Source organism: Schistocerca cancellata, chromosome 9 (genome assembly GCF_023864275.1).
Source record: "Schistocerca cancellata isolate TAMUIC-IGC-003103 chromosome 9, iqSchCanc2.1, whole genome shotgun sequence".
Taxonomy (NCBI): domain Eukaryota; kingdom Metazoa; phylum Arthropoda; class Insecta; order Orthoptera; family Acrididae; genus Schistocerca; species Schistocerca cancellata.
This window is the reverse complement of record NC_064634.1, coordinates 346,244,668-346,256,500: the sequence shown is the minus strand read 5'-3', so window position 1 is coordinate 346,256,500 and position 11,833 is coordinate 346,244,668. Positions and strand designations below refer to the sequence as shown.

Here is an 11,833-nt window from a genome sequence, read left to right as displayed (position 1 = left end):
GCGAAGGGACGAGTGTGTCAAATGTCCGGCGTGGCAAATGTCCGCACACCGGTTTCGAATCCCCTCGGGCATGAATGTTGAGTTCGCCCTACAAAAAAAGAGAGAGAAAAGAAAAGGGGGAAGGGTGGCAGATTTGCCGCCCCTCGGAAAGTGCCTTGCGCCGGCCCTGGTTCTAAGATCCTACAACAAATCGATGTCGCGATATTACACGGTAGGTTAGTGGGTCACGTCTATTGTCCATCATGTACACGAGTGTGACTTGTGCTGCATTCTGCAGATCCCCACAGGAGAGCTAGGTCAGTTGGGGCAAGGAGACGTGAGGTGAAGTAGCTAGAAAACAGTCACCAGTTTGAAAAAAAATGTCTTTTATTGAATGCAGTGCATCGTAGGAAGAAACATACACAGCGCGCTATATCTCGTCTCAGTGGACCTTGACGATGGGTGCAGCCGCGGCGTAGGAGATGGCTGGGGCGACGGCGTGGGTAGCGTAGGCGACGGCGGGGGCGGCGTAGCTAACAGCGGGGGCGGCGTAGGCGACGGCGGGGGCGGCGTAGCTGACGGCGGGGGCGGCGTAGGCGACGGCGCGCACGGGGACGGGCACCTCGCGGTAGCGCAGCTCCGGCTGCTGCACCGTGATGGGCTGCTTGACCACGTTGACCTGCGCGGGCGCCACCTGCACCTTGGGCAGCAGCGGCGCGCCCGCCAGGGGGGACGCCAGCAGCCCGGCGGAGGCCACCGCCAGCAGCGCGCTCACCACCACCTGCACACGTCACACAAGGGGCTTCAGTCATTACCTCGAAACGGAAAAAACTGTCTCTAGTAACTGATCGTCAATCACTTAATCGAACAATTACGGATCGCCAACACTGTTTATTGATTGGAACAAAAAGGTCACAATGGACGCTCGTAGTTTCAGCGATCCCACAAGGATCAATATTAGGCCCATAGCTTTCTTCACTATATGCTAACCATTTGTCAACTACTCTGCTCTGCTGTTCAGATAGTAGTGGTTATTTCTTATCAAAATATAATATCTTGTTGTTGTTGTGGTCTTCAGTCCTGAGGCAGGTTTGATGCAGCTCTCCATGCTAATCTATCTTGTGCAAGCTCCTTCATCTCCCAGTACCTACTGCAACCTACATCCTTCTGAATCTGCTTAGTGTATTCATCTCTTGGCCTCCCTCTACGATTTTTACCCTCCACGCTGCCCTCCAATGCTAAATTTGTGATCCCTTGATGCCTCAGAACATGCCATACCAACCAGTCCCTTCTTCTTGTCAAGTTGTGCCACAAACTCCTCTTCTCCCTTATTCTGTTCAATACCTCCTCATTAGTTACGTGATCTACCCATCTAATCTTCAGCATTCTTCTGTAGCACCACATTTCGAAAGCTTCTATTCTCTTCATGTACAAACTATTTATTGTCCATGTTTCACTTCCATACATGGCTACACTCCATACAAATACTTTCAGAAACAACTTCCTAACACTTAAATCAATATTCGATGTTAACAAATTTCTCTTCTTCAGAAAAGCTTTCCTTGCCATTGACAGTCTACATTTCATATCCTCTCTACTTCGACCATCATCAGTTATTTTGCTCCCCAAATAGCGAAACTCCTTTACTACTTTAAGTGTCCCATTTCCTAATCTAATTCCCTCAGCATCACCCGACTTAATTCTACTACATTCCATTCTCCTCGTTTTGCTTTTGTTGATGTTCATCTTATATCCTCCTTTCAAGACACTGTCCATTCCGTTCAACTGCTCTTCCAAGTCCTTTGCTGTCTCTGACAGAATTACAATGTCATCAGCGAACCTCAAAGTTTTTATTTCTTCTCCCTGGATTTTAATACCTACTCCGAATTTTTCTTTTGTTTTCTTTACTGCTTGCTCAATATACAGATTGAATAACATCGGCGAGAGGCTACAACCCTGTCTCACTCCCTTCCCAACCACTGCTTCCCTTTCATGTCCCTCGACTCTTATAACTGCCGTCTACAAATGCTAGAAACGTAGGTTTGCCTTTCCTTAATCTTTCTTCTAAGATAAGTCGTAAAGTCAGTATTGCCTAACGTGTTCCAACATTTCTACGGAATCCAAACTGATCTTACCCGAGGTCGGCTTCTACCAGTTTTTCCATTCGTCTGTAAATTATTCGCGTTAGTATTTTGCAGCTGTGGCTTATTAAACTGATAGTTCGGTAATTTTCACATCTGTCAACACCTGCTTTCTTTGGGATTGGAATTATTATATTCTTCTTGAAGTCTGAGGGTATTTCGCCTGTCTCGTACATCTTGCTCACCAGATGGTAGAGTTTTGTCAGGACTGGCTCTCCCAAGGCCGTCAGTAGTTTAAATGGAATGTTGTCTACTCCCGGGGCCCTGTTTCGACTCAGGTCTTTCAGCGCTCTGTCAAACTCTTCACGCAGTATCGTATCTCCCATTTCATCTTCATCTACATCCTCTCCATAATATTGTCCTCAAGTACTTCGCCCTTGTATAGACCCTCTATATACTCCTTCCACCTTTCTGCTTTCCCTTCTTTGCTTAGAACTGGGTTTCTATCTGGGCTCTTGATATTCATACAAGTGGCTCTCTTTTCTCCAAAGGTCTCTTTAATTTTCCTGTAGACAGTATCTATCTTACCCATAGTGAGATAAGCCTCTACATCCTTACATTTGTCCTCTAGCCGTGCCTGCTTAGCCATTTTGCACTTCCTGTCGATCTCATTTTTGAGACATTTGTATTCCTTTTTGCCTGCTTCATTTACTGCATTTTTATATTTTCTCCTTTCATCAATTAAATTCAATATTTCTTCTGTTACCCAAGGATTTCTACTAACCCTCGTCTTTTTACCTACTTGATCCTCTGCTGTCTTCACTACTTCATCCCATTGAGCTACCCATTCGTCTTCTACTGTATTTCTTTCCCCCATTCCTGTCAATTGTTCCCTTATGCTCTCCCTGAAACTCTGTACAACCTCTGGTTTAGTCAGTTTATCCAGGTCCCATTTCCTTAAATTCCCACCTTTTTGCAGTTTCTTCAGTTTTAATCTACAGTTCATAACCAATAGATTGTGGTCAGAGTCCACACCTGCTCCTGGAAATGTCTTACAATTTAAAACCTGGTTCCTAAATCTCTGTCTTACCATTATATAATCTATCTGATACCTTTTAGTATCTCCAGGATTCTTCCATGTATACAACCTTTTTTTTATGATTCTTGAACCAAGTGTTAGCTATGATTAAGTTATGCTCTGTGCAAAATTCTACCAGACGGCTTCTTCTTTCATTTCTTAGCCCCAATCCATATTCACCTACTATGTTTCCTTCTCTCCCATTTCCTACTGTCGAATTCCAGTCACCCATGAGTATTAAATTTTCGTCTCCCTTCACTACCTGAATAATTTCTTTTATCTCATCATACATTTCTTCAATTTCTTCTTCATCTGCAGAGCTAGTTGGCATATAAACTTGTACTACTGTAGCAGGCATGGGCTTCGTGTCTATCGTGGCCACTATAATACGTTCACTATTCTGTTTGTAGTAGCTTACCCGCACTGCTATTTTTTATTCATTATTAAACCTACTCCTGCATTACCCCTATTTGATTTTGTATTTATAACCCTGTATTCACCTGACCAGAAGTCTTGTTCCTCCTGCCACCGAACTTCACTAATTCCCACTATATTTAACTTTAACAAATCCATTTCCATTTTTTAAATTTTCTAACCTACCTGCCCGATTAAGGGATCTGACATTCCAAGCTCCGATCCGTAGAATGCCACTTTTCTTTCTCCTGATAACGACGTCCGCTTGAGTAGTCCCCGCCCGGAGATCAGAATGGGGGACTATTTTACCTCCGGAATATTTTACCCAAGAGGACGCCATCATCATTTAACCATACAGTAAAGCTGCATGCCCTCGGGAAAAATTACGGCTGTAGTTTCCCCTTGCTTTCAGCCGTTCGCAGTACCACAACAGCAAGGCCGTTTTGGTTAGTGTTACAAGGCCAGATCAGTCAATCATCCAGACTGTTGCCCCTGCAACTACTGAAAAGGCTGCAGCCCCTCTTCGGGAACCACGCGTTTGTCTGGCCTCTCAACAGATACCCCTCCGTTGTGGTTGCACCTGCGGTACGGCTATCTGTATCGTTGAGGCACGCAAGCCTCCCCACCAACGGCAAGGTCCATGGTTCACGGGGGGAGGATAAAATCTTACACTGCAGGTTTATTAACTACTTTATCACTTACATGCTAATGACCTTCAGTTATATCTAATGAGGAGAGTACGACAAGTGCCATCACCCGATTTCCCAGGAACTTCTCTCCGTGGAAGAGGGGTCAAAATAAGCCAACATGTGTCTCGGCTTATACGTAGACACTCGACGGTTTCTCAAAAAACTTTTCGAGGTACATTATTATCCTTTAACTGCGCGATATCCTCAGATGAAACTGTGGCTCAGAGGTTAGTGTCGCGGCTTCTTAATTTTGCGGGTTGTTGTTTTCATTTTATTTTTATTGGTTTCATTTACCTACCCATGTCTGTAGAAGGTTACTACACGAATGTTTCTTATCAAATTACGGGATACAAGGGCGTTATATTAATTGTAAACTTACAACTGGATTTCACAACAAGTGTCATACACTTATTATATACCGAGTGATCAAAAAGTCAGTATAAATTTGAAAACTTAATAAACCACTGAGTAATGTAGATAGAGAGGTAAAAATTGACACATATGCTTGGAATGACATGAGGTTTTATTAGAAGAAAAAAAAAGAAAAAACAAAGTTCACAAAATGTTCGACAGATGACGCTGGACAGCAAAACTACTACCGTGACGGGTGAGAGGTACGCCGATATGTTACAGAATCGCATCATCCACAACCTGGCTGATAAACACCTGCTGGAGCGTACGATGTTTATGCAGGATGGTGCTCCACCCCATATTGCTAGAAGCGTGAAAGATCTATTGCGATCGTCGTTAGGTGATGATCGTGTGCTCAGCCGCCACTTTCGTCATGCTTGGCCTCCCAGGTCCCCAGACCGTGCGATTATTGGCTTTGGGGTTACCTGAAGTAGCAAGTGTATCGTGATCGACCGACATCTCTAGGGATGCTGAAAGACAACATTCGACGCCAATGCCTCACCGTAACTCCGGACACACTTTACAGTGCTGTTCACAACATTATTCCTCGACTACAGCTATTGTTGACGAATGATGGTGGACATATTGAGCATTTCCTGTAAATAACATCATCGTTGCTTTGTCTTACTTTGTTATGCTAATAATTGCTATTCTGATCAGATGAAGCGTCATCTGTCAGCCATTTTTTGAACGTTTGTATATTTTTGGTTCTAATAAAACCCCACATCATTCCAAGCATGTGTGTCAATTTGTACCTCTCTATCTGCATTATTTCGTGATTTATTCAGTTTTCAAATTTATACTGACTTTTTGATCACCCGGTAATATACGTGTATATGGTTTGTTGAGAACTTACAATCCTTTTAAATTCTCATATACCGGTATTTAATACTCACATTAACTCTTATATTAATTCTTATATTTTATTCGTGTGTTTATTCTCCGGGATGATTTGGTGCATTCCCTTGGGTGATGCCGATCGTAGAAACATTTGAAGTACAGGTATTCCGAACACCATGTGCATCGTGCGAAGGCAAGTTCTTCACAGTGACATTTCTCCGTATGGATCTCACTCAGGAAGGAAATGTCGCTAACATTTTTGAAGATTTTGAGTATTGGCAATAATTTCACGGCAAACCATACATAACAGATGACTTTTCCAAAAACTGGCGCTTGCAATAGATTATGAATGAAGATACACTACGTAAATTTCAACGAAAACAATTTCAAACAGTTTTATTATTTTTTTAAATTCATTCATCTGACGAGCAATTAGTAGACGAATAAGGGCAATGTTATATCAATATACAGCGGAGGGCAACGTTATATCTCTACATAGAGGAAGTAATATACAGACATGGGAATATAAATGAAAAACAAAAACAAAAGTAATGAAAAGGCAAACAATCTTAGTCGCTCCTCAGTTTAGGGTATCTCTTCCACCGTTACTACTATACTTCACAGAAATAAACTTTTCTTCTTCTGCAAAGAATTTTGGGATAATTCTGGACCGCACTGAACACACATCTGCAATCTGTAAGAAGATGTCAGCGGCATCTCATTCACTGCAGAAATATAAGCAGTTTTTAAATGTAGCGCTATAGAAAACTGCTGCAGATTAGATGGGTGGATCGAATAACTAATGTGGTTGTGCTGAATCTAACTGGATAAAAAAGAAATTCATGGCACAGCTTGACTAAAAGTAGGGATTGGTTGATCCCTGCGACATCAAGAAATTTTCAGTTTGGCCGTGGAAGATAATTTGTAAAAGGAAATCAAGGGTTTAGTGGGCTACAGTGAACAAGTTCTAATGAACGTAGGTTGCAATAGTTATGCAGAGATGAAGAGGCTTGCACAGAATATACAGTATATTTCAAAATGAACACATCGGTTTTAAGGCGTTGTAGCATTTATTACGTTCGACGTACAGTTGTAAATAATACACGAAATGAAAGAGCAATTCAAACAGTTTTGTTTGTATACCTGTGCGCAGTGGGAAGAGTATGGAATGACGAAAAGTGACTGAAAAACGTGTCGAACGAGTGCGAGTCTTCCACGTTTAGCCCCAGGAAATATCCGCGTGGAAAGTTTATGGTCCTTTCATTTTCGGTGAATCAACTGTAACTGATGTTTCTTATCATGATGTGCTACAGCTATGGCCCGTGCCTCAGCGGGAAGAAGCTGAAAAACACATCTTTACTTGGGAGAAAGATGGTGCGCCGCCTCATTGGTATAACTCAGTACGCGACTGGTTAAACGACGTTGTATCCGACCGGTGGATTGGGCGCAAGGGGCCGGTTGACACGGCATTTTATGCATGACCTCCACGTTGACACACGTTCTGACGCTATCATGTGTATGTGCCTCCGATACCAGCTGATCTATGCAGCTTTAGAAACAGTGTTATTGCAACAGTTGGCAACGGCCTTGCCGCAGTGGATACATCGGTTCCCGTGAGATCACCGAAGTTAAGCGCTGTCGGGCGTGGTCGGCACTTGGATGGGTGACCATCCAGGCCGCCATGCGCTGTTGCCATTTTCGGGGTGCACTCAGCCTCGTGATGCCAATTGAGGAGCTACTCGACCGAATAGTAGCGGCTTCGGCCAAAAATACCATCATAACGACCGGGAGAGCGGTGTACTGACCCCACGCCCCTCCTATCCGCAACCTACTCTGAGGATTACACGGCCGTCGGATGGTCCCGGTAGGCCACTCTTGGCCTGAGGACGGAGTGCTTTATTGCAACAGTTAACCCTGACACACTGATCAAGGTTTCGGAACAATTCGCCTACCGCCTCAATGTGTGATCGGTGTTCACACAGAATAATTGTAAGAAAAACTGTGTTTCCCTTTCATTTGGTGTATTGTTTATAATTGTAAGGTGAATGTAATATGTGCTACAAAGCCTTAAAACCCGTGTGTTAATTTTGAAACACCCTGTACTAGTGCGGAAAATTGCGTCAAACCAGGCTTTGACCTGAAGACCACAACAACAATGTTAATATGTATTTGTAATAATATGACAATCTCAGCAATGAAAAGTTAAGTCATTAGATTGTTCAGTCCCACAGCAAGCCAGTTCCTTTATATGCTTACAATACAAATTATGTGATGTCGATGTTCTAGATGCACATAGATAGAAAACTGCAATAAGGCACTCAGGAGCATCAGTAACGTTTTGGAAACAAGAAAAGTCCGAAAAGAAACTAAATTAACAGCCTGAACGATTTAACACGACCATGTCTCTGTTTAGCTTTAAGCGTCAAATCGAAATAAAGAGAGGAAACTGTTTTCACACATTGAAATGAAATATGAGCGAAAGTGTTGACTGTAGTTTGTTGGATTATAAACGCAATGCAATCGCAGTGGACGAGCACAAGGTAACTCCTGTAACACACAATTTTTCAGGGAAACGGACACAATTGGCTTCAGCGCGTGAGAGGAAATGGAGCGTTTCAGACAGTCACAAGAAAGAATATATTACTTGTCTAGAGGAAAAAGCTCAGTGAGTTGGCCTTACAAAGGGTAGACAGAGACTGCAAAAGGCCATTTAAAAGTCCGAGGGGCAGTCGTACAGTTTTAATCATCATTTCGAAAAAGTGAAATTTTCAAAATTAATTTTTCGGTAGTTCTCACGTATATGTTCGCAGCCCTGGTACACATTGTACCATAGTACCGTAGTACGCCGCTAGAGCATCCAAACAAAACGGCGCAGTATATTTATAAAGTGGAGTAAGCTGCAGTAATTTATTTCATACGTCTGAAGGGGAAGAGCGTTACAACAATGAATGGTGTGTTTATAATGTGAACTGCAACACTGCACCATCGTGACACAACTCCGTGAAGGAACGCGAATCGCAAGAGAAGGCCGGCGGATCGCAATCGAGGCTACAGTAGGAAAAGTGAAAAATCGGCCATGGTTCATTGTTTAACATCTTGCACGACTTTCTGAATGTGACAAAGATGGCCGCATTCAGGGTTCCGTGAAAGCTAACAACTAATCAAAAAGCGCGTAGAAATGAGGCAGCAGCGGAAATGTTGGAGCTGTGTCAGATCAATCGAGGTGACTTCTTTAGTCACCTAACCACCATCCATGGACGACACTGGGTGTTTAACCATGACACAAGGTAAAGGTTGTACATGCAAGGCTGTTACTGGCACCGAAAGTTGCGTCCGGTCACTCAGGAAAGAGGTAGGACCTGAAATTGAGAATAACGCAGAAATAACAGAAATGTTTAACTCTGTTACCATATGTTCCTTTGCAAGGAAAAATCCAGGAGTATTGCACCAATTTAATGTTTGTTCCATTGAAAACATAAGAGAGATAGATATGTCACCGGTGCTGAGAAACAACTGAAATCGTCAAAATTGAACAAGGCCCCTGACCCCAAAGGAATCCTTGTCAGATTCTTTACCCAATTTGCGGTTGACTTAGCCCCTCTGTTACATATAAACTATCGTAGATCACTCGAACAAAAATTCGTGTCCAGTAGCTGGACGAAAGCACAGGCCAAGCCGGTCTTCAAGAAGGGTGAGAAGAGAGATCCACCAAACCACAGTCCAATATCCCTGACACATATTTGTTATAGAATCTTAGAACATATCCTGAGCTTACACATAATGAGGTTTTTCGAACAGAACTATCTCCTTCATGCCATTCAGCATAGATTTCGAAAACATCGCTCACGCGAAACACAACTAAAATTTTTCTCACTCTGAAAGCCAGGGATCAAGGCAGGTAGCTAGACGCAATATTTCTCGATTTCCCAAAAGCTTTTGGCGTAGTACGACACCTACGCTCATTTATCGAAAGTTCCATTGTATGGAGTATCAAGCGAAATTTGTGGCTCGACTGACGATTTTTTAGCAGGGAGAATGTAGCAAGATATCTTGGCTGGAGAGTCATCAACAGATGAAATAACTTCGGGCGTGCTCCAGGGAAATGTGTTAGGACCCTTGCTGTTAAAGTTGTATATCAATGACCTTGCGGACAACATTAATAGTAACTTCAGACTTTTCGCAGATGATGCAGTTATCTATAATGAAGTACAGCCTGAAAGAAGTTGCACAAATATTCAGTCAGATCTTGATAAGATTTTAAAATGATGCAAAGACCGATAACTTGCTTTAAATGTTCATAAATATAAAATTGTGTGTTTCACAGAACGAAGAAACTAGCATCCTATGTCTGTAATATCAGTGAGTCACTGCTGGAATGGGTACACTCACAAAAGTACCTGAATGTAACACTTTGCAAGGACGTAAAATGGAAAAACCACAGCCTCAACAAGAGCACTGCAGGTAGGAGATTGACAAATCATTCTTGCGATCCATACTAGAATACTGCTCAAGTGTGTGGGACCCGCATCAAATAGGACTAACACGGAATATTGAACGTGTACAGAAAACGGCAACACGGATTTTCACAGGTTTTTTTGACCTATGGGAGACGTAAGGATGTTGAAAGAATTGAACTGGCAGACTTTTGAACATAGAAACTGTCCCGAGAAATCCTACTTACAAAGTTTTAAAAACCAGCTTTAAATGGTAACTCTTTGACTATACAACAACTCGCTAGATAACGCTTCCGTAGGGATAGCGAGGACAAGATCAGGGTAACTACAGCGAGCACAGCAGCATTTGAACAATTAGTCTTCCCGCACTCCATACGGGAAAGGGATGGGAAAAAGCCGTAATAGTTGACACAATTGGTCGTGCCCTCTGCCATGCGCTCTAGAATGGTTTTCAGAGTAGGGGTGTAGGGGTAAACGTAGAGCAAAGCGAGCAGTGGAAACATACGGTGTCACCACCGCCGTAAAAGGTGAAGACCCAATCACAAACGGACAGGGCGATGCCTACGTATGAGCCCAAAGTTCTCTTATGCTACCTTCGTGGTCTCCACGCGAAATGTGCCAGTAGAATCGTTCTGCAGTCAGCTTCAAATGCCAGTTCTCTAAATTCCCCCCCCCCCCGCCTCAGCACCCCCTCCCCCTCTCCCAGAAACTCCCATTTCAGTTCACGAAGTAACTCGGTAATACCCGTCTGTTATTCGAACCTTCCGGCAACAAAACTAGCAGCATGCTTCTGAATTGCTTCGATATCTTCCTTTAATCCGACCTACTATGGATCCCAGAAGCTCGAGCAGCACTCAAGACTGGGTCGCACTAATGCTGCACACGCAGTCTCCTTAGATAATGTGGCGTTCACAGATTATTCTCATAAGGGTCAAACTGTCACAGGAGCGTACTGCCGAAATCTCCTGCCAATATTACGGGAGACTGTCAAGACGAAGAAAAGTCCAACAGGGTACTGTAGACCTCAAACATTGCCTCCCCCCAGTCCCTCCTCCCCCCTCCTGACTTCCTCCTCTTCCCTCGGATGAAGAAACCATTGTGTGGTCAACGTTCCCAGAACGACGACTAGCTGAACTTCGAGAAGGAACTTTTCCTAAAGAGCCATTACGCACACTTGCACAGCGGTGATCGACGTCACCTAATCCATCGTTCGGAGAAAATGTGTAGCATTGAAGTGTGAATATGTAGGGAAGAAACACCAAGTTTAGTGGATACAGGTTGAATCTTTCGAGATGTAACTAAAACTTTATGACTTGCCCCTAACAAATGCCTAGCCACTGAAAAGATTGTCGAAACCTTCGTTCGATCACTTTTGCGTCGTAGCCTTAGCGGTGAACCAGCACTCGTATCGTCGGCTACTCACCAGAGTAGAGTACATCGCGGCTGTGTGGTGCTGGGACGTCACAGGAGAAGTGCAGCTGCCTGGGCGTGCCGCGGTCTTATATACGCGGAGCGGCGCACCGGATTTGGCGACCGCGGTAACGGATCGGCGAGGCGCGGACCACGACCACGCCTTGACAGACAAGACGGGCCGCAGATCGCGTTCCGGCCGGGCGCTTGGCCCCTTCTTGCCCCGAGAGCTTCTGGAAGCTTGACCGCGGAGCGCCCGCCGCCTAGCGGCCCACAAGGCCGCACACCCACACGACCTTGCCCGCCGGAGTCGATGGCTCGCGTTTCAGCCGTGCTAGCAGTCGCGGATCTCCGCCACTCCGTTCATTGTTCGCCAAACTAAATTTGCTACTGCTGTTAGCGTGTAGTAGATCGTAGTCAGAGGTATGACGAGAATTTGGTAACAGAAATAACTGAAAACGATGAAAGTATGAAGGG

General features: G+C 44.0%; 1 protein-coding gene and 1 pseudogene across 1 annotated transcript; one reads left to right on the top strand and one right to left on the bottom strand.

The window, feature by feature from the left end:
- Positions 1–352: 352 nt before the first annotated feature.
- Positions 353–11,524, bottom strand: LOC126100238 (cuticle protein 16.5-like). The gene is made up of 2 exons (XM_049910819.1): positions 11,370–11,524; positions 353–760 (listed from the first exon to the last, which is right to left on the bottom strand). The coding sequence occupies exons 1-2, from the start codon at positions 11,382–11,384 to the stop codon at positions 422–424; spliced, it is 354 nt and encodes a 117-aa protein (XP_049766776.1). The 5' UTR covers positions 11,385–11,524; the 3' UTR covers positions 353–421.
- On the top strand, positions 7,070–7,187 carry LOC126102302 (5S ribosomal RNA; annotated as a pseudogene).
- Positions 11,525–11,833: the final 309 nt, after the last annotated feature.